At 41.1% G+C, this 23,787-nt stretch overlaps 1 protein-coding gene across 8 annotated transcripts in view; it reads left to right on the top strand.

The window, feature by feature from the left end:
• mGluR (metabotropic Glutamate Receptor) overlaps window positions 1–23,787 on the top strand; it is a 184,751-nt gene that overhangs the window by 141,339 nt on the left and 19,625 nt on the right. For 6 of the 8 annotated variants that reach the window (XM_043213555.2, XM_043213556.2, XM_043213557.2 and 3 more), the window contains 3 exons: window positions 14,471–14,596; window positions 14,668–15,187; window positions 15,253–15,548. In XM_043213555.2, coding sequence (XP_043069490.1) covers window positions 14,471–14,596; window positions 14,668–15,187; window positions 15,253–15,548 — 942 coding nt within the window. Of the gene's footprint in view, window positions 1–14,470; window positions 14,597–14,667; window positions 15,188–15,252; window positions 15,549–20,115; window positions 20,257–23,787 lie in introns of those variants that run through there. The other 2 variants (XM_070282416.1, XM_070282417.1) reach the window with 2 other exon arrangements.

The raw sequence follows: 23,787 nt of genomic DNA, 5'->3' as shown, positions 1-23,787 counted from the left end.
TAATTTGCTTAAATCAATTACGTTTTGTTTTTGTCTTAATCTTACAACTTTTACGGCAATCTCTAGGTATATCGAGAGAGGTTAGCTAGCCTTGCGTCGGTCAAAGCCGCTTTAATGAAAAATCAAAATTTCGCATACCTCAAAAACCCTATTTTGCCGAGCTCGATTATTTCGATCTAGCTGCTCATGCTGTGCTTTAGTTAGTTTACCAACTATGTCCGGAGCAAGATCAGCGCTCGCATGGACAATCTCAACTGGTTTTCTATTATACTCTATAGTGGCCTGGAGAAATAACTCAACAACATTATCTATCCTACGTTGTAGTTTCAAGCATCTAGCAATATCCACTAGAGTGCTATGAAGTCTCTCCACCTGGCCATTTGACGTGCTATGTAACGGGGGAGCGTTAATTACATCTATGCCGTATTGCCCTTTTAGCCCTTTTAGCATTTAACATCTTCAATTGTGCGCGAAGGAATAGGCTGCACCAATGAGAACTTAGAGAACTTGTCAACTGCCGTAAGGAAATGCTTTCCCGCAGTTGAGAATATGTCGATGTGGAACATCTCGCCTACGCGCGTAGGTATTAGAGTCACCCCAAGCTCTTGTTTTCTTGGATGTCTGTCGTATTTTGATCTATCGCATACATTGCAGTTTATTACCACTTCGGTTGCTATTTTGCCCATTTTCGGAAAATAGTATTCGAGTAACACCTGTTTAATATTTTCCTGGGCAGCCCTGTGAGCCCTGTTATGCTCTATAACCATAATCTCCTTCTGCTCGTCCCGTCTGACAATATCTGTCACCGTAGACAGTAGTAGATATCTGCAGTACCAGAACTTGGTAGCGGGAAATAGCCTAATCAAACTATCTTGAATATGGGCCAGAATCGGAAGCTCGCAGTGGATTGCATTTACCACGTTTGGAGTTACATAATTCTTTACCAAATCTGACAAACCCTCTCTACTGTTAAACGTGATAAGGCGGCGTGTCTTTGACCCGAATAGTGTGAATATTCTGTGACCAGAGGTGGTTGCTTCTTCCAGAACTATTTGATTTTGGAAGCAGTTGACCGGCCTGTCACTTGCTTCGATAACATAGGTCAACGACTCTTCGCTATGTACCGTGGCGGCATCTGACTCCGGCTCATTCTGTAACGCATGAACGTTCTGGCGCGACAAAGCGTCCGCTACGTAGTTCTCCTTTCCTGGTTTATACAGGACCCTAGCACCACTCTCCTCGATGCGCGCTTTCCATCGCTTAATCTTAGAGTTGGGGTTTTTATCGGAGACTGCAAATGTGAGAGGCTGATGGTCAGCGTAAATGTTGATGTAATTTTTTCCGAATAGGTAATGACGCAGGGTGTCTAAAGCCCATACAATCGCCAAAAGTTCTCTCTCATTTGTGGCGTAGTTGACTTCCCTGTCCTTCAGAGTTCGCGAAATCATGGTTATCGGTCTTTTATCTTGCGACAAAACTGCACCTATACCCGTAGAGGAAGCGTCTGTTGTCAGGTCAAATGGTCGAGAAAAATCTGGGTAGTGTAGGGTAACGTCCTCTGAGGCAAAAATGCTCTTAAGTTTGTCAAATGCGTTGCTTTGGGTATCATCGAAATCAATTGGCATATTCTTCAATCGATACTTGCTAACTCTACCAGCTTCTCCCTTTAGAATATTCGTCAAGGGCCTCGCTATCGTAGCGAAATCCTTAATGAAACACCGGTAGTAGCTAGCAAGGCCTATGATTGACCTTAGCTCGTCATTATTTGAGGGAAATAGTTTGCCGTTTGAAGTGAGGGAAATAGTTTGCCTTTCACAGGTTTGAAAGTATCATAGAAATACTCAGCATCGGGTATTTATCGGCGATAGACTTCGAGTTTAATTTCCTAAAATCAATAACCAGCCTTTTATTAGGCGAATAATACCGTTTTTGAGCAGATCTTTGATTTCATTGTTAACGAAATCTGCAGCTCCCATGGGAAACGGATACATTTTTAAATATACTGGCTCATTGTCCTCTGTTCGGATATATGCCACCACTTTTGTGTTAAACGGCAGCAGTTTATCTTGGTTTGCAAAGGAATCTAGATTCGAAGACATCATATGCCTAAACTCCGACTGTATTTCAGGTGGAACAACTATGTCACTGATATCGGTAAAGTTAACCTGCGCGCAACTGTGAAACTGTAGTGCCTCAACACCTTCATTGATGGTTATAGTTCCTTTTTCGAGGTCAATATATGCGCCAACCGGTGTTAAAGCCCAATTATGCCATCAAAAGCAGTTAGTCCGGGCAGAAGAAAAAAGAGGCTACTCACACCAAAAGATATTCAAGTAGCCCTTCTTTTCTATCTTATTACAGCCATGAATGGATTGTACATTAAAAGGAGACTGCACAGGGACTGGGATTGGCATTTCTATACTGTAGTTTCCCTGCTACTTTTCGTTGCACGAACGGAAGCAGGGATGCTCCGCTAAAAAATTACCGTCGTCATCCTCATAGTTCGTTTCCTGGCCGGCATCTTTGTCGTCTGCAGCGTCCTCGGCTACCTCATTATACTGTCTGTCCGCCTGCTCTTCTTGAGACAGATGATAGACTCTCTGGCCCCTCTGATCCGACACCCTCTGCGAAGTCACAACTCTCTTATAGATTCCCTGTTGCCGACTACTTCCATACACTTGAGGCATAGCCGGGCCCTGAGCAAGCGTTTCTTGGCTTTGTTGCTGCTGGAAGATTGTAGGCTGCCTATATTTCGAAGACGATGGATCTACATCCATTTTTTCCACTGGGTCACGTGCAGCTGTGCTGACCTGACGAGGAGCTCGCTCTCTGGCAAAAAAAGGATTATTCCCACCATGCCTAGCCTGTTGGTCAGAGCTGCCCTCAGCCCAACCATAGCCAGCACGCCCAGGATGCGGATGGGTCAGTCTGTTACCTCTATCCTCAATGGACTTAGCATATTGCGACCCGAACGCATACCGTTCATGGTTAGATTCCAGTTCTTGTGCCAGCGCAAGTCCTTAGGTTGAGTCGCAAATAATATATTTGTGAGATTCTTCTTTAGGCCAGAAATGAATACGCGCAATGCATTTGCCCTATGAGTGCCGTTCATAAGGCTAGCCTGATGAGGCTCAAACGTCATAGTAGTTTTATTAATAATAAGAGTTAGTTTTTTTTCAACCTCCTCAAAAAACTGTACTATTGACATTGGGCCCTGTCTTAAGGTCGACAATTCTCTTTCAAGAAGGTGAAACGGACGTTTGTCTGAATAAGTAAAGTCGAGGCGGCTAATGATTGCATCAAAATTTAAAACTGTATTAAAGGAAGATAACGCACGATTCGCCGCTCCTTTAATACGATTCCGAATTATTAAAACGGCTTGGTGATGCCTTGAACTTCCGTTATAGGGTCTGAATGTTTCAAACGCAGCCAATGTAGCTTGCCGCCACGAGACATACTCTTCCTCTGAACCGAGAAAGTCCGGCAGTGACTTTACTGCATCTAAACCTTCATCACATCCCACCCCGCTCACAATCTTTACTGGCTCGTACACTACTACATCGGGGACCGACAATGTTACCGCCCTAAACTGGTCTGTGGCTTGCTTCAGCTTAATTTCAAAATCTGCCTTCTGTGCCTGCAATGCAGCCGAGACCGCGGCACTTATGATAGCTTGCAACTGTTGCGGGTCCATCATACTGGCTCTTAGCCGCTCACTGTCAGATCTTTTCTTTTGTAGCACAAGTTTGTTAAAATGCTCGGCTAATTCGTCGGACTCAGATTCGGACATAAAGTTAGAGTACCACTAAAGAAGTCAATCAAAACGGAACACTAAACAATTGAACACAGAAATTTACGTAGGCTGCAAAGCAACGGTGCAATGCAAAAAAAAAAGAAAAAAAAAAAGGTGTGAAGCAAATCAAAACCAAAGCGAATGTACGAATACCTTATGTATTTATATTTTTTTAATTATGTATCTTTGCACGAACGTAGCAAAAAGGAAAATGGAATAACACATAAAAGGTTCGATTCACAATTTTCACTCAATCAAACCTCTTATCTCTCCTACTAATTTAGAGCGCAAATTTAAACTCACTATAGTATGCTATGACTCTCACTTAGTTTCATGCCATTTTATTTTATCTTTAATTTTAACTTTAAGTTTAACTTTGGCGATAATGAAAAAAACTTCCACTTACATGTTTTTTAGTTTAACTAGTTCACCCATTGGCCTTGGTTTTTCTTCTCAGCGTTGACGATCGGCTTCGTAGCCCAGATCGGCCCGCTCTGGTGTGGCAGTGACTTGGTGAATTGCCTGTTCAGCCTCTTGGCTGCGATCTCAGGAACAAGTCGGGGTTGCAGACTTTGTTGGGCGCCAATTAACAATTAGTCTTCTTCGTCTCCGTGGCGGAAGTAGCCTTTGAGCTAGCGGCGCACCGGAATCTCGGTTTCACCCCTTTGGCGTAAGCGGCGGCGAAGGCCTGCAGCTATTTGTGTGCCTCTGGCTGAAGCTCGATAGAGTCTTGGCCAGTTGGGATTGGTGCCACGTGTGCTATTAGGTTAACCAGTGAGACATAGACTACGCAGTTTTCTTTTTTCCAATTTATTGCTGCGAGACAATCGACTGCAGATCTTAGACTAACTTAGCCTGTCCTACTGTACCCTAAGTCCACGCCTAAGCTCTTTGTTTGGTCATCGAGAGTTTTCGATGCCGTAAATAAAAAATCAGAATTTAATTAATTTCAACGTTATAAACTTTATTCAGGCCGCATATGAAATTAGGATTTATGAACAATATTTGAAATCCAATTTAGGATGCGAGCGCAGTAAGAAGACGAACGAGAGTGGCGCCAACCTTGCAGAATAGGCTGAGCGGATGCTCGCTAACTATAAACGCCGAAGTAGCAAAGCCGAGCGGCCGAAAGAGAGTCGGCTTGCGACCAGCAAAACATCAGTTACTAATTAATTGCTGTGTTTAAATTAGTTGCTTGCTGCTTGACCCGACATTCTCCCCCCAGTTGGGGCTTTTACTCCAACTTCATCCTTAAGGGGCAAAAGGCACAGCTTAGTCACTGCTCGCTTGGTAATTCCAGATGAGGTTTTTATCACCGCCACTCGAAAGATACAATCCCGACCAGGGATTAACTCCATTATTCTCGCAAGCGGCTATTTCATCGGAGGTAGATTCTCGTCCTTTACTAGCACCACATCGTTCGGGGCCAAGGCAGGACCGGGGGCGCGCCATTTGGAGCGCTGCTGGAGAAGACTTAGGTACTCCTCCTTCCATCGGGACCAGAAAGACTGCTGCAGGAAAGACACGCGCTGCCAGCTGTCCAACCAGTTGAAGTTCAGCTTTGTGACATCAGGCTCGATAAAGCTGACTGACGGACCACCAGTTAAAAAATGAGCCGGGGTCAGAACATCAAGGTCTGCAGGATTTTCTGAAAGAGACAATAAGGGTCGTGAATTTATAACAGCCCCAATATGGCACAGCAGCGTTCGCTGCTCCTCGAATCCCAGAACTGCAGATCCGACAGCTCGGTAAAAATGGTGCTTGGCGGTTTTAACAGCCGCTTCCCACAGACCACCGAAATGCGGAGATCGAGGAGGAATAAAATGCCATTCGATGGACTCCATTGAGAAAAACTCCAGCAGTGCCCATTGATGCTTTTCGCTTAGAAATAATCGGCGCAGCTCCTTTAGCTCGTTTTTGGCTCCAACAATGTTGGTTGCGTTGTCAGACCAAATATTTTGAGGCCTTCGGCGGGTGCATATAAAACGCTTCAAAGCCTGCAAAAAAGACATTGTAGACAGATCCCTTACAAGCTCCAGGTGGACGGCTTTGGTAGCAAAACTGAAAATGCTAATGTAAAATTTTACTGGAGCCTTATTACGCACTTCCGGCTTATAGTAGAACGGTCCACAAAAATCCACACCAGTGACTCCGAAGACCTGGGAGCCGCTAACTCTTTCCTCCGGAAGATCAGCCATAATGTGCTGCAACAGCCGAGGCTTAGTCCGGTAGCATCGGATGCATTTGTGTAATGCCTTCGTCACGGTTTTTCTCCCCCCAATTGGCCAATATTGGGACCGAATAATTGCCAACAGTGCGCGAGGTCCCGTATGTAAATTTCGCTCATGGAAGTCAACAATTATAGCCCGCGTAACTGGATGGCTTCTTGGAAGTATAATTGGATGCTGACTATCAAAATCCAACGACGAATTTTTTAGCCGACCGTCTAAGCGCAACAGTCCAAATTTGTCCAAGAAGGGAGAAGATGAGGCAAGGGCACTGGATACCGCTATGTCTTTTCCATTTTGAAGAGCCTTTATTTCCTCCCAAAAATGCACACGTTGCACTAGCCGCAAAAACAGCTATGTTCCAGATTTTATATCGCTAGCCGTAACACCGTTGTGGTGAATTCGTTGAGAAAACTTGTATACGTAAGCGAATACCCTCTGCAGTGCTGGAAACGAATTAGCGTACTTAGAAACCGCTGTTATATCCACGTACGGAGACGGAATGAGCAGGACCCTTGCACGTAACTCCAGGGTTGATCTCTCAGATGGGACCGCGGTTGGCCACGTCTCTTGGGATCCAACGAGAAACGGAGGACCATGAGACCACAGCTTATTCTCAACCAATTCATTGGGAAGAGCACCACGCGTGAGGATATCTGCTGGGTTCAAAGAAGTGGGAACATACCGCCACTCCATTTCTCTAGTTAGCTTCTGAATGGTCGAAACTCGATTGGCGACGAAAACATTAAACCGAGACGGTTCTTCTCGAATCCAAGACAGAGCCACAGCAGAATCGCACCAGCAAAAATACTTTCCAACGTAGATCTCAACTGCTCTACTTCCGACATAAGTCGAGCCAACAACTCGGCTCCCGATAACTCCAGCTTAGGAACCGTAACAGTCTTTAACGGCGCAACTCGGGACTTCGAACAGAGTAAATAGCTTGCAGATCCTGCGCCCTTGGACACGATATAAACGCATGCCCCATACGCCTCAATGCTGGCATCACAGAATCCATGGACCTCCACCTCGGATTTCGATGTTAGCACCCATCTAGGGAATTCGGCGCGCTGCGTACTACCAAAGCTGCTAAAAATCATATTCCAGTCGCAGTGAAGAGCTTGAGGAAGACTTTCATCCCAGGACAACTTCTCTTCTGGCACAGCTTCTGAAGAAAGATCTTTGCCTTTGAAATTACAGGACCAACAAGGCCTAAGGGGTCATAAAGCCGAGCGACTGAAGAAAGCACAATGCGCCTAGTGGGCTTTGAGATTGACTGAATCCCTTCAAAAGAAAATAGCAAGCGGTCAGTTGCAGGATCCCAAGCAAGACCCAGTGTCTTTGTGAAGTTGCTACCATCATCAAACTTTAGGAAAGACTCCCGATCTTCTTCAGGCACCTTATCCAGAACGTCAGCAACATTGGAGCACCACTTCTTTAACCGAAAATAGCCTTTGGCAAGGATCGCGGATGTTTGCTGCATTATGCTAATAGCTTCATCTATAGAGTCGCCTCCGGAAAGCAGATCATCCACATAAAAGTCGCGACGCAGAATTTCGGCCCCCTTTGGAAACATTATTTGCTCATCATCTGGCAACTGATGCATTGTCCGAACTGCTAAAAATGAGGCAGGCTTCGTTCCGTAGGTGACCGTGTCCAGCTTAAAAACCTGTAACTCATCCTGGGTGGAATCCCGCCAAAGAATACACTGAAGATAGCTGTCCTCAGGAAAAACCCTGACGCAACGATACATTTTACAAATATCTCCAGTAATGGCCACCCGATGGCATCGGAACCTTAACAGAATATGCAGTAACTTTGGCTGAATAACTGGGCCAGACATCAACACGTCATTCAATGAATATCCAGAAGTTGTGACAGCAGATCCATCAAAGACAACCCTGAGCTTGGTTGTTGAACTGTCCTCCTTTAAAACAAAATGGTGTGGAAGAAAGTATTGACCAGTGACGCTCGCATCAGAAGGGACTGGAGACATGTGACCCAACTCCAGAAACTCCTTTATGAAGGCAGCATATTGCTCCTTTAATTGAGGACGGCGACAGAGCTTCCTTTCGAGGGAAAGAAATCGTCGAACGGCTTGGGGGTACGACTCTCCCAGCAGCTTAGAGCCGGATTTTAACGGAAGCCGCACAGCGTAAGCGCCGGAATCCAGCCGAGCAACATGTTGCACGAAATGCGCATCGCAATCTAGCTCTTCCTTCGTCCGCTTCACAATAGGCTCGGAGCAGTCTACGATTTCCCAAAACCGGCGGAGCAAAGAATCCAGCTGATCATCCAGCATTGTTGCGCACTCCGGAACATCCTTGTGGGCAGTGGAAACGAGTGAAACTTCTCTGGAAATGTGAACCGCCTCCACACACGACCCATCCAAGTTGAGTTTTCTGCAGCAATGGCAGGCCGGCTGAGAGCTTAATTTGCCCAACACACAACAGCTCATAAAACAGACTGGCTCCGATAAGAAGGTCGATGCGCTGTGGGCGGAAAAATTCAGGATCAGCCAAAGAAAGATTGCCAGGAATATTCCAGCTGGAGACATCCAAACTGAAGCTAGGCTGCAGGTCCGTGATATTGGCGGCGATGACGGCGTTAACCAGGGTCGAGTACTCGGAACAGTGGGAACGTAGGAGAACATCAACAGAGAATCCATCTGTCGCAAAGCCGGTATCTCCAATACCAGACACCGCCATGAATGATTTGTACCTCTGGAGCTGCAGCTGACTTGCCAGCCGGGAAGTGATCACGTGCACCTGAGATCCAGAATCCAACAAAGTTCGGCATGGAACAAGGGATCCAGCGCGACTACGAACAAAAATGTTCGCTGTAGCAAGCAACGATATATCGCCGCTGTGACCTTGAGCAACTAGTGCATTAGCAGTGGACGGCGAAGAGGCTGCAGGCTCGGCGACCTCGGCTATGGCTGACGTGGGAGGACCAACCAAAGGCTGGCCGCTAGATGCCGGCGGCTCCAGGAAATGCAGCAGGCTGTGATGCCTCCCTCCACAACTGCGACAACTAGCAGCGAGGCACTCACGCATGTGATGGCCCGTTTGCAGACACTTCCGCCTCCCACTTGACGCCTTCCCACATGAGCGCCCGGGGCGTATGCAGCCATGGCCACGTCCATAGCCTCCAGCGTCCTACACCGCTGCTCCAAAAATTCGGCCATCGACTCCCAAGTAGGGATGGCGTCTGAACCTGAGGAGTTTTGACTCTCCTCCCACTTGGCCTGGGTAGCTGGGTCCAACCTTTGAAGCAGAACTTGGACGATGATGCAGCTGGCGATCTGAACTGAAGTACCCAAATTCTTTAAGGCTCGCATATGGGCATTAAATATGTCGGAAAGACTTCGAAGAGCTGCTATTGAGCCACTTTCCAACAGACTGAGGCCCAGAATCTCGTTCACGTGTGCCTGAAATATTAAGCGACGGTTATTAAATCGTTTCTCCAATAAATTCAGCGCAACATCATAGTTCTCGTCGGAGACTTCCAAGGAACGAACTGCTTCGAAAGCGGACTCCCGAAGGCAAGATCGCAACCTTTGCAACTTTTCCACCTTACTAATACGAGGATTGCTGCCGACGATGGTAGAGAAGATCGAGTGGAATTCAGCTCATTCCGAGTATCCACCGCTGAACGTAGGGAGCGGCAAAGGAGGCAGCACTTAAAAACTTTGACCTAATCCTGGGTCTGCCTGCATGGTGGACATTCCGTTGGCAAGGGTGGAGTGGGCAGCAATTCGAGATGAGCGAAGGGTCGTCTCGTGCTCAATTTCCGCCTGCATCGTCGCTACGAGCTCCGAAACAGTCCATCGAAGGTCACTGCTGATCTGCAAAATGTCCAAATCCTCAAGCTCCCCGTTGATGGCCTTGAAGTCGCTGAACATGGTGGCTATCTGAACATGTCGCACGTGTAGCATGGCATCATCCACCTTGGAAATAGGCTGAAGAGCTCCTCTGTAAGTCCTGGAGAATACCCAGGGCCTTGCACTTTAAAATTGCACTCCGGGTTGGTGTGGGTGCTCCTGTGACGGCGCCGCTGGAGTTCATGATATATTATATTGAGTTCCGAACAACCGAAATAAATTTTATTTGCTCGCGGCGAACACGATCTGTCCCACTGTGCGCTCAGAACCGTAGCGGAATTGTGGAATGTATATATATATGAAGCTATGTGCGAGCGAATGCACTTGCGTTGTTGATCGTATGTTTGTATGAAGTCTATGCGCGGGCGAATGCACTTGCGTTGTGGATCGTATGTTTGTATGAAGTCTATGCGCGGGCGAATGCACTTGCGTTGTGGATCGTAAATATGTATGTGTGCTTGTGAACTAACGTTTATGTTTATGCCTGTATGTATGTATAATATAATAATATATTATAATTTGTTTATTATTGTAAATAAACTTATTAGACACGTATGATAATTTGATAATGATAATTTCACATAACACTGTTTACAAAATTGTTTTGTTTTTGTTTTAGTAATTTGTTTATGTGTATATAAATATATTAACGATCACGTCGGGGTTCACCAATGTTTGGTCATCGAGAGTTTTCGATGCCGTAAATAAAAAATCAGAATTTAATTAATTTCAACGTTATAAACTTTATTCAGGCCGCATATGAAATTAGGATTTATGAACAATATTTGAAATCCAATTTAGGATGCGAGCGCAGTAAGAAGACGAACGAGAGTGGCGCCAACCTTGCAGAATAGGCTGAGCGGATGCTCGCTAACTATAAACGCCGAAGTAGCAAAGCCGAGCGGCCGAAAGAGAGTCGGCTTGCGACCAGCAAAACATTAGTTACTAATTAATTGTTGTGTTTAAATTAGTTGCTTGCTGCTTGACCCGACACTCTTCGTATTCTTCTTTACTCCATTCCGCTTACCGTTTGCGGTTAAACAGTTTGTGGTTGAACTATCTGCTAGTCGACTAACGTTGGATTCGTAGTGTTGATACTCTTTCAATAAGAGTGGCACCTACGAATACTAATCGATTTGGTATTACTCCGCTATAGGGAGTCCGAAAATGATGGTATTTTCGGTATCCGTGCAGATCAAGTTTCTGTCAAAACTTTCTCAAGCCCACTCCCGACACAAAACAAAAATCTCGTTGTAGCGCCAATTTTTTCAGGGTTCTTTGATGTTTTGGTGCCAAACTATTCCAATATATAATCTACATCTACAAATCAAAATTCAGCCAAATCGGATAATTTTTAGAGAAGTTATAGACGGCCCTAAGTGTGCTTCCCTAATGAACCGTTAGTATGGCTGTAGTAGTATGTATGGAGGTAGTATGGGCGCTGCAGCCTTTGTTTGTTGCTGAGAATCCATATCGTTAAAGTTTCAAATAAAAAGGTTAGTTAACCTTTATACCGGGTATAATGTAGTCGAAAAAGTTGACTAAAGCCGTCCTTTTTTGTTTTATTGAGCAATAGAGGTTCCTATCTCTATTTCTGCATTTCTCTGTGACTTCTTTATTCGCTGTCTTCAAAGTTTCCGCATTGTCTCTATTTGCTATAGTGGTTCAGGATTTATGTGTTTTTATACCCTTGCAGAGGGTATTATAATTTTGTCCAAAAGTGTGCAACGCAGTGAAGGAGACATCTCCGACCCTATAAAGTATATATATTCTTGATCAGGATCACCTCCTGAGTTGATATGAGCATGTCCGTCTGTCCGTCTGTCTTTTTCTACGCAAACTAGTCTCTCTATTTTAAAGCTATCGACTTGAAACTTTGCACACACCCTTCTTTCCTTTGCACGCAGTATATAAGTCGGAACGGCCGGGATCGGCCGACTATATCCTATAGCTGCCATATAACTGATTGATCGGAAATGGTATAACTTTGGCGTTTTAAGAGTTAGAGAGTTCAAATTTGACACGAGAGCTATTTTTAGCAACACATTACGACATGCCAAATTTCATCAGATCGGCCCACTATATCTTATAGCTGCCATATAACTGAACGATCGGAAATGACCCAACTTTCGTATTTTTGAAGATAGAAGTTTGGGACTTTTTTTATATTTTGTATTGTAATAAATTGGATTATATATTTCTATTCCCATAAGGAGCGGCCAACTATATCCGATGTTTGCAATATATATCCGGTTTTAACTGCAAGGGTATATACACTTCGGCTCCGCCCGAAGTTAGCTTTCCTTTCTTGTTTATTATATTTTTGTTACTCTTGATGTTACTATGAAGATTAAACTGGTGTGCTTAATTAAGTCTTGTATTGTAACAATCCCTTCATCCCAGCCGGCTCAGCCGAAAATACGTACCCGATCATATCTCTAGGTACCCGGAGGTTAGGAACTGAGAATAATTCGACGTCCAAATTTCTTAGAATAATTGAGGAATTTTCAGATATACCATATACTCCGTGACATCATTTCAAGTGATACCTCGGATCCAGTTGCATGAAATTGCATGAATTTTACCTGCGACACAAAAACCTCCATCGAAACTAATATTTGTTTCTCAGCTTGCCCCGAGAATATCAATATTGTCTCAATAATCCTGAATAAAACGAGATCAATTTCATTACGAAATTATAAAAATTGTTGAAGGTATAACGCTTTTTCGGAAACAAGTTCGTGTGCCTCGCTCACCTACAACACCTCCGTCATTGCTACTATTCGAACTAAGAGTGACGAACCCTTCTACTCAAGATTATACCCCTATCCTATGGGGGCAGCAGACTTTGTTAGGCTTCCAAATCTTCGTAACCTTCGGAGTTCCTGATAATGGCATCAGGAAAAAGCGGTTAGTAATCGATTCTAGCGAACTTCTCGTTCTCAGTTAACGGAGGGAAACACGAATTTTGTAGACTATCTTTCGGATTAAAAAACACAGGTAGCATATTCCAAAGAGCCATCGACCCTGAAATAGTCAAGTCAATACAAGAGTTCCCCGGACCAAGAAAATCTGTTTAGCTTCAGGTCTTTCCTCGGCCTGGCGGGCTATTACAGAAGTTTTGTGAAGAATTTTTTCTTTATTGCCAGGCCACTTACTCATGTTCTCAAAGAAAACGCAACTGTCAGTAAAAATATGTCGAAAAAAGTTCCTATTACACTGCAGGTGAAAACGAAATGCATACCAATTATAAAAGTCCATCGACGAATTGGCTGTCACCGAGGACTGCGACCGACTTAAGGGTGGAGTAATTAACAGCCGACTCCCAGCTTAGGCTGAGCAGACCAATTTGTATTCCCTTCATTAATATTAATCATATAATTATGAATAATTTCTTATTGTTAATAATTTTATCATCAATCATTTATTAATGTTAATCATTTTATTATTAATTATTATTGTTCTTTCTTTGTTATTCATTTATTATTCATGCGTATTCATTCATGTATGTTATTCCACCCTAATATTGTTCCACCCTTATGGGCCCGAGAGCTGAGCCAGCATATTGATGGTAGTATGATGATCTTGGTCTTTATCTTGGACTTTTTTTTGTAAATGTGTTATAAGAAATTCATTTTAAACTATACTTGCTATAGTATATCCTATGGTATGGTCAATGGTAATATAATATATAAGAGGAGACAATAAAGAAAAAAAAGTGATATAGTTGTTCCGTGTGCGCTGCGGTAATGCTGCATAGCTTAGCTTTGCATGGACAGGATTGCGTGTATTACGCCTCTCTCTCGCTACCTCTAGTCACTGTACATTCTGCAATGTTCCACACGTTTCTCAAGACGTCATAATCTTTCTTCTTAGAATCTCGACCACCGTAATTTCTCCCAGAAGTATTTTCCTCGCTTTGGTGAAGCGCAGTTGAAATAAAGTTGTTTTTTCCGAGCCGCATCTGGGCACTTCGCACCTAGCTCATAAAGCAGCCTTGGCCGCCTTAAAGTTCGTGAAAGTAACCAGTAGCGTAGCGTTAGTTGGTGAATGTATGCAGTAGCGTTTACGCTATATTCAGAAGCGTGAATGTATCCTGATTTTTGATCAGGATCACCTCCTGAGTTGATATAAGCATGTCCTATTTTCCTTGTGAAAACTTTCAACTTCAAACAACACACCCTTCTTTTCTTTGCAAGCAGTATATAAGCCGGAACGACGGGGATCGGCCGACTATATCCTATTGCCGCTATAAATGATTCATCGGAAATGCCATAACTTTGGTATTGGTTAGACAGTTGGGATTTTCTATGGATGCTACTTTTGGCAAAATAATACTACTTTGGTATTTTTGAAGATAGAAGATTGGGACTTTTGGTAAATTTTTGTATTCAAATAATTTATTTCTTTAAAGATGAATTGGGTCCCCCTAGACTAGCTTTCTTTTCTTGTTTTTTGAAAGTAAAAATAAATAAGCATAACACAAGTATTAAAAATGTTTTCTTTGTTTCTATTTTTTTAATATGCGGTTTGAACTCTACCGATTCACTACTAATGAACTTTAAGGTAATCGGAAAATGGTTTAATGGATTGCAACTTAATTCCGAGACTGTTGTCTGGAATAAAGATGTTGAGCAACCCTCTTCCGCCTGTTCATTACCTTGTGAAGTTGGAATGATTAAAAAACAGCAGGTATGTAGTACATACTATGTACTTTAAAGACTATGTACATAATATTCTATTTTAACGATAATCACAAACAGGGGGATACTTGTTGTTGGATATGTGACAGCTGCGAACCGTACGAATATGTTTATGATGAGTTTACATGTAGAGATTGTGGCCCTGGACGTTGGCCATATCGAGATAAACTTTCGTGCTATGCATTGAACATTCAGTATATTCGCTGGAATTCATTATTTTCTGTTATTCCAATGGCTATAGCCATACTTGGAATATTGGTAACAATCCTGGTTATAGTTTTATTTGCAAGAAATCACGATACACCATTGGTGAGAGCATCCGGTAGAGAGCTAAGCTATACTCTCCTTTTTGGAATACTAGTTTGCTATTTTAATACTTTCGCGTTAATAGCAAAGCCAACAATTGGATCTTGTGTGGTGCAGAGGTTTGGAATAGGCGTAGGCTTTTCCATTATATATAGCGCTCTTTTAACAAAAACTAATCGAATTTCACGTATATTTCATTCTGCATCAAAATCAGCCCAGCGTCTTAAGTATATAAGTCCTCAATCGCAAGTCGTCATAACCGCATCTCTTATTGGTAAAGTTGAAAGTTCTTTTGAATACATATTATGACAATATTAACATTTTTTTTTTGTTTTGCAGCAATTCAAATATTAATCACAATGATTTGGATGATTGTGGAGCCACCTGGAACTCGTTTTTATTATCCTGATCGTAAAGAAGTTATACTCAAATGCAAAATACAGGACATGTCCTTTCTCTTTTCGCAACTGTATAATATGATTCTGATAACAATTTGCACAGTTTATGCAATTAAGACCCGAAAAATACCGGAAAACTTCAATGAGTCTAAGTTTATTGGATTTACTATGTACACTACGTGCATTATTTGGCTGGCATTTGTACCCATATACTTTGGCACCGGAAACTCTTATGAGGTTCGTATTTTACAATACTCAATGTTTAAGTATATTCCAAATTTACAATATTTCGTTAATTTTTTGAAAAAAAAGTAAGTTTTTAAAGTTTATATCCCTATATATTTTTCATATAATTTTTATATAATATATCCCATATATTATAAAGTTGGCCTTAAATCGATATAAACAATTATGTCTGTCTGTCTGTTTCTACGCAAACTAGTCTCAAGTAAGCTAATTCAAGCTAATTTAAACTATTTAAACTATGCACGATCGCTTTGTATCTTTACCGCAAAATACGAATTAAGAAGAAAACCCAGTTGATACGGTCAAACACCGGTACCGAAGATCTATACAAAAATAAACAAAAAAAAAAAAATGTAATAAAAAATGGGCATTTTCTGGGGTCGCGAACGTATGTTCGTAAGCAATTAGTGCCAAAAAATTAAAGAAAAAACATTTTCGTATACCCTATTTTTGTTTCCGATAGCATTTGGTGAGGGCTTCTCTTAGTGTAAATTATGGTTCTAATGGATTTTTCATTTTCATAATATTGGCAAAAAACATGAGGTCGCGAACGTACGCGAATTGAAAGTCGGTTTTGGCTTGCTCTAGCCAAATCCAAAAATGTGCGAATTGGAATGGAATATTTTGATGCAATAACTTTACTTTTAAAATAGAGGCAGCTTTCTATCGAGTCTATTCCCAATTAAATATATTTATTAGTTTTTTTTTAAATTAGTACGCGACCCGTAGTAAATTAGTTTTAAACTACGGGTCGCGAACGTACCGGTCGCAAACGTACGATTTTTCCACAGATAAAATGTTTTTTTTTTGTTTACCTCATTGTTTTTATAAATAAATTTATACTTTCCTTAAAAAATTATGTTTCACCAAATTTTATTTTTAATTTTTCTTCTTTTATTCATCTACAAATATTTATAAGCTTTTTAAACTAAGCTTTTTTATAAGCTTTTTTTTTTAATAATATTTTTTATACGTACGTCATACATAGGGTCGCAAACGCACGCCCCTTTAAAATTCAACATAAAAAAAATTTCTTAAAAAAGTCGGGATTTTTTGTTAAATTTCAATAGTTTACATTAAAATGACTTAACACAAAAAGTTTCATCCACCTGCTTTCACTTAATGCGAAGCAATTACAATAAAATTATGTTTTGGGTCGCGAACGTACGATTAGAACATAGTTAAAAATTAAAATACAAATTAAGAGGTAATTGAACATTTTTTCAACCTCTTTGAATTTTTCTCGTCTTATTAAATCGTTATTAAGAGATTTAGTACAAAAAGAGCAAACATATGTTTTCCTTGAGAAATAAATAAACATAAAAATGTCTTTGAAAGTAAAAAAAAAAGGTAAAAATTACATTTTTTTGACTTGACGGGCTTTTAAAAAAATGCTGAGATATGCTATGAATCCAATAGATTATGAAAATTTGGATATTTATTTATGAAAATACAAAAAAAGAATCGAGGAATATGGACATTTATTTTTTCGGTCCTGGTTGACCATCTGCCGGAATAGCCGATATCCTAAAATATTCTTCGTTTTATCGTAATCCGTAAACGAAAAGGTAATCGTTTGCATCAAGCAATAGCTAACAAAAAACAAGAAAGGAAAACTAACTTCGGGCGGAGCCGAAGTTTATATACCCTTGCAGCTAAAACCGGATATATATCGCAAACATCGGATATAGTTAGCCGATTCTTATGAAATTTGGTACGTTAGATCAACTGACCAAAAATAGAATCTGTATTAAATTTCAGCTTTCTATCTTCAAAAAAACGAAAGTTGGGTCATTTCCGATCGTTCAGTTATATGGCAGCTATAGGATATAGTCGGCCGATCCTTATGAAATTTGGCATGTCGTATTATTTTGCCAAAAATAGCTCTCACCTAAAATTTGAACTCTCTAACTCTAAAAATACCAAAGTTATACCATTTCCGATCAATCAGTTATATGGCAGCTATAGGATATAGTCGGCCGATCCGGGCCGTTCCGACTTATATACTGCGTGCAAAGAAAAGAAGGGTGTGTGCAAAGTTTCAAGACGATAGCTTTAAAACTGAGAGACTAGTTTGCGTAGAAACAGACAGACGGACAGACGGACAGACGGACATGCTCATATCAACTCAGGAGGTGATCCTGATCAAGAATATATATACTTTATAGGGTCGGAGATGTCTCCTTCACTGCGTTGCACACTTTTGGACAAAATTATAATACCCTCTGCAAGGGTATAAAAACTGCTATAGTCGAGGTTCCCAACTAATTTATACAGGGTATCCTTTCGTCCATGTTGGGACACGCAGGCAAAAACAGTAGTTTAAATTAGCGTAAAATAATCTATGCAGAATCAGCCCTTGGAATGGTAGAGAACTGCATTGCTTCGAGCTTCACTTTCTAAGCTTATCTTCATGAATTCAACTTTGACTTTGATCGGCTGGGGATTTTAGGTTCCGCTATTAAAAATTGTTAATATCGTAACGTTTTGGTGCCCCGACGGGACTGCGCCCCGGTTTCGTTATTGTGATTAAATGATCATTTAAGGAGTTACGGAAAAAACGACCCTTAAGGGGACCCCCCCAATTCACGATTTCAAATTTTGACGATTTTCAATGGACTGGCAAATGAACATAAATTATTTTTTAGGTTTTTTTTTTAGTTATAAGTTTGTATTAAATTTCAAAAAAAATCAATTTTTTGAATCCGATAATGGGGGGGTCCTCTTAAGTCAGTGGGGAAGATCCTGAGCGATTAAGTCAAAGACTCTCGCAGGAAGTCTACCAACCTGGGTACCATCTATAACCAAGCAGCAAATCAGGTGGGCCGACGTAGGCCTTATAATAAAAGATCTTGTATGCTCCTTTATGCTCCACCTTCTCCGTGAGCCTTGTGCACTGTCCTGGCACATGCTGTGCCTTCTTGCCCAAGGTTCCGTGCCTTGACAGTTGAGGAAAGATACGATAAGGTTCAAGACACCGAATTCAAGGCACTCGGTTTTGCTTGCCTTAAGTCTGAGAATTTAGCTTATTTAGCCCAGATTCCCATTCTCCCGCTGCCCAACATTTAATCGTCGATATCGTCAGCAATACCTTTGTTCCCGCTTCTGGGTTTGATACTGTCAATAAAGCTATGGTTTCGATGACTCAAGCTCCGCCAGCTAACAAACTTTTAACCCAGGATCACCACGCTGAATTAGTGGTTTTGTCAACTGCCAACAATCTGGTCCATTGCCGATCAGGAGCTTTCCTTCCATGCTTAATGTCTAACCTATCTACGTATTCTATAAACATTAAGGCGGTTGTGATATCTCAAATTATTGAACGTCAGACCGGCCTGAACATATATGCCTCCCACTGGAAAATTCCTAGCAACGTGGATCTGGAAGATCCAACCTTCCACACAGCCCAGCGTGTGGATTTTTTGATTTGGAGGCAGCCTGTTTTTTTTATCAGTGCAAATCCAGCTAGGATACGGCCTATTTCTTGTGCAGAAAACGCATTTTGGATGGATAGCTTCCGGAGGTGGTGGCACCAATTTCATAAACCAGGCTTCTACGAAGGATCCCGATTGTGATCCCCAATTAACCCGGCACCACGACCGGCTTAGGAAAATATGCTTATTCGATTCGTCTCTCAATCAAGCACAGCATCCACCTTGTTGTCGAGTTTTGGGTCGTAAACTGAATCGTTATCCGAATTCTAGGTCGTTCATCAAGGAATATTTGGATCTCACGCAAGAATTATGAGGTAAGCATTCCTCCCACGGTTTGGCTGCCACGTGCTCCATCAATGATATCCAGACGTGGGGCCGGGATATAGGTGTTAAGTTTCAAGTCCAGTTTCAAACTGAAAGACTATTTCGTGTAGAAACAGACAGACGAATAGACAGACGGACATGCTTATATCCACTCTCTTTCACTGCGTTGCACAATATTGACCAAAATTAGAATAACCTCTGCAAGGGTATAAACAATTTTTGTGAGTTTATAAAAAATTGGTCAAAAATATATAAATTAAGTCACACACATTCAAAAATTCTTAGAAATTTTGACTAAAATTACATTTTTAATAATTTCAAAATGGGTGTCTTTGATAGTTGTTGATGTCCTTGACATAAAAGTGGTGCCATCTTGTGAAATTTTTTAAACGAATAATTGAAGATTTATCATCTGTAAATACTTGCTTTTAAATATTTAAAATATTTCACTTTCAACAATAGGGTTTTTGGCCAGAAAAAGTGGTAAAATTTCCTATAGTGCAGCTCATCCTGCTATTCCTTAAGTGCAGCATCTTGATTCTCACACCAATACATTCTCGTTTTTGATTTGTGCTCTTCTTGCTCAGCCCTTAACTAGACAAACTGTTTCCTTTTGAAAATGCTGAAAAACTATGGTATTTTTAATATTTTTGAACGAAATTGTGATGGTGGCGGTTTCACTCAACGCATATTCGAAATTGAAATCGTTTGGTCATTGGGGGTTTTCAATGACATAAATTCGCTCCAAATTAAAAAGGCTACATTTAATAATAGCACGTTATAAATTATTTATTTTGCAGGCAGTTAAAACTGGATGATCAACAATTGTGATAGACCAGTTTATGGTGCTAAGCAGTGACTTAAAGGTGTAAACAGATAGTGCGGCACGACTAGACATAGGAAAGCGACAGCTCTAGATAGAGCAGAGGGCGGCCCGACCTAGACATTGCAAAGCTAAAGCGCTAAGATAGGCCCGTTAAGGTCGAGCGGCCAAGAAAGAGTCGACTTGCAACCAACTAAAACGATATGTCCATTCTTATGCATAATAAATAAACATTAAAGTAATTGAGCAGTTGCTGCCTGACCCGACAGGAATGTTATTAAAGAAAACTATTTTGACTGGAGACTCCCCCTATCCCCAAATCAATGAATCAAAATCAATTTTTTATTTTTTTATTATTTTTTTTTGTTTTGCGGTCTTTTAGAATTTTAGAAATGGCTTGTGCATCAGAAAGCATTCCTGCATTTATCATAAAGCTGAGAGGCCCAGACGACCGAGGGGCACTCGAAAAACGATTTATTAATATTTGTTATTTGTTAAGGTAAGAGGAGTTAGAAAGGAAATTTAAAACACTAGATTTTAAATTTGAAGGACAGGAAAGGGATATTATAGAGTAGAGACCATTGTAGTTCGAGCATAAGATAAGCCCCTAAAAGGGTCGCGCTGTGCATATGTCGAACTACAATGCCTGAAGTTTCTAGTCCTTTTATTGGGAATTTTACAATTTAAGCGTGTTATTAAATGCTGGATATCTACATCCCCATTAATTAAGTTATGAAGAAAAACTACACCGAGCTACTCCTACGATTTGCTAAGCTAGGTAAGTTTATAAGTAAGAGTCTACTATTATAAGATGGAAGGTGCAGATTTGCATCCCAATTTAGACCTCTAAGAGAAAAAGTTAAGAAATTCTTTTGTACGGATTCTATGCGGACCTGATGTACTCCATATTGGGGACTCCAGACACATCAAACGTACTCCAGTATCGGACGGACCAAAGAAATAAAAAATGTTTTGGGTATGTATGGGTCAGTAAATTCTTTTGACCACCTTTTAATAAAACAAGGACTCCTTAAGACTTATTAACCATTAATTTGCCATTAACCATTATTAAATATGATCTGCAAATTTAAAATTCATGTCTTGTAGGACGCTGATATCATTAACCTGAGCTAATTTCTCTGAGGCAATCAGAGAGTATACAAAAGCCTGCAGAGGGCAAGAACGATAAAAAAAGCTTGCATTTTGATCCATTAAGTATTAAATCGTTAGCTGAACACCATTTTTGCAAGGTATCAAGGTCAGACTGAAGACTGCATTGGGCAGAGATGGATTTGTATTGAAGACAAAGCTTAACATCCTCTGCATACATAAGAACTAGAGAGATCGTTAAAGCAGAAGGCAAGTCATTTATAAAAAAGAGTAAATAACAACGGGCCAAGATGACTTCCATCAGGGACGCCAGATGTAGCATGTGTGTGTTTTTAAATAAGACCCTTTGTGTCCTTCCATCTAAGTAGCTGGAGATCCCCGTTAAGAGGTCTGTAGAGAATCCCAACATATTCAGTTTACTCAACAGGAGTGAGTGATTCACTGAATCAAATGCTTTGCTGAAGTCTGTGTAAATAACATCGGTTTGATATCCCTTACGAAAGCCATCTATGACAAAGGATGTCCACTCCAATAAGTTCGTGGTGGTGGAGCGACGCTTAAAAAAGCCATTCTGACATGAAGAGATGATCGAAGAGCAAGGGTGTTGCAAATTAGGAGTAACTAATTTTTCAAATAACTTTGGAATTGCCAACAATTTACAGAGCTACCTCTGTAGTGTGCAGCATCCGACTTTTTCCATTGTTTATGTAAGGGAATTATGAAAGATTGCTTCCACTTAAGGGGAAAATCGTGGTTTTCGAAGATAAGTTTAAATGTCTATAAAGAGATTTACACAGAGCCCTGGCACAGTATTTTAGCAAACAGCCTGGTACTCCATCGGAGCCTGGCGAAAACATGGGTTTGCCCCTTAGAAGATCAGATAATAAGCCATTCTCGGAAAAAAATGGACAGAAAATAAGATTTGCTAATTGAATGTTGTATGCGTAAGGCTGATCTGTCAATTTAGGCGGAGAATAAGTTGTTTGAAAAAAATCTGTGAATAGATGGGCAATGGCCTGATCAGAGGTCGCAGATGAACATTCAAACGTAAACAGAGGTGGAAAAGCTTCGGATCCAGAGAAATTTGTATCCGGCAGCAGCGAATATAACTCCTGTAACATTCAGCATTATGCACGGTAAAATTTAACCGAGCTAGTAGATACCTTGAAAATCTATAGTACTGCATTTTTTTTTTATATTTAAGTAAGACCATATTTTTATTATTTTTTAAGGAGGATCCAAGGACAAATCCAAGGAGGATTTGTTTTTTACATTTAACATTTTTCTAAGGTGACATTTAAATCGGTGCATGCCATAATATCAGACCAATCATATGTATCGATCAGTCTATTAAGTTTGTGAAAATCAGATTTACGGAAACAGCGAAGCTTATTTGCCACGCATGGAGACATCTGATCGATACCAGAAATGGTTTCGATTGAGACCTCCAGCGTGGGGTGATATGGGTCCTTTGGGGTTAAAAGGGGGAAAGCTCTGAATACAGTGAAACCATCAGGGTCAGATACAAAATATATAAAGTCATGGTTATCGGCATTGGACCACTTTAATTCTGGTATATTAAAGTCGCCCACAGCTACAAGCTGATAACAATCAGCCATAAGTTTAAAAACGGATTGAATAACGGAAAAATTATGCCAATATGTGGGCGGTTCGGATACAGGCGGTATATATGAACAAAGATAAAATGTATAAAGGTTTTGGGGGCAAAATGATTTTCTGCCAATTAAAATTAAAAATAATTTATTAAAATTCAAAATCTTCAGAAGCAAGTTGGGAGTCTAACGAAATGATGACACAACCCCCCCTTCGCTGAGGTCGATCCCGTCTTGATCCCCGGAAAAACTTCGGAGCTAAAAATCTCCGGCTTTAACCAAGTTTCTGTAAAGGCTGTAATATGAGATGCAAAGAAAGAACTATCAGAATATAGATTTGGAAGTTTGCTACGAGAATATAGATTTGGAAGTTTGCTACGTAGCCCCCTAGTATTCTGAAAGGTAAGTGTTAGAAACGATATTAGTTTTTTGGGTTAGCGGACGGAGAAGAGATGGAAGGTTGGTCCGTGGTTCTGAAATGGGGAAGTTTCACTCCCACTGATTTTAAAACTTTTTTCTTAACGGAACTAGGCTGATGTTCTTGGACAAAATGTTCTCTGGCCAAAAACTTGGTAAAGTCGTCTTAAACATCAGCGCGGGAGTTAACATGCTCCTCTCTCCGGCCACATGGAAACAACATCGCCAACATGCAACTCAGTAGGAGTCACACATCCTTGTACACTCATACATATACACTCATGCATACACTAATACATCCACACACGTACATAATTTTTGTAATAAATACTCAGTCTTAATCTGTTCTCCACACAACATAGTCGTTTTGTTCGTAAGCTTCCTTCTAGCATCTTCTAGAGCCTTACTGAAATATGAGACCTCCTCTATTCCCTCGGTCACTGGACTGGAAATCGCGCTCCTTACCCGTGGGGTCCAGGGTTCAATTTTATAGACAAGGTTTATTTATT

Source organism: Drosophila bipectinata, chromosome 4, assembly GCF_030179905.1.
Source record: "Drosophila bipectinata strain 14024-0381.07 chromosome 4, DbipHiC1v2, whole genome shotgun sequence".
In the NCBI taxonomy this organism is placed as follows: domain Eukaryota; kingdom Metazoa; phylum Arthropoda; class Insecta; order Diptera; family Drosophilidae; genus Drosophila; species Drosophila bipectinata.
The sequence above is the reverse complement of the archived record's forward strand: the minus strand, read 5'-3'. Positions and strand labels throughout refer to the sequence as shown.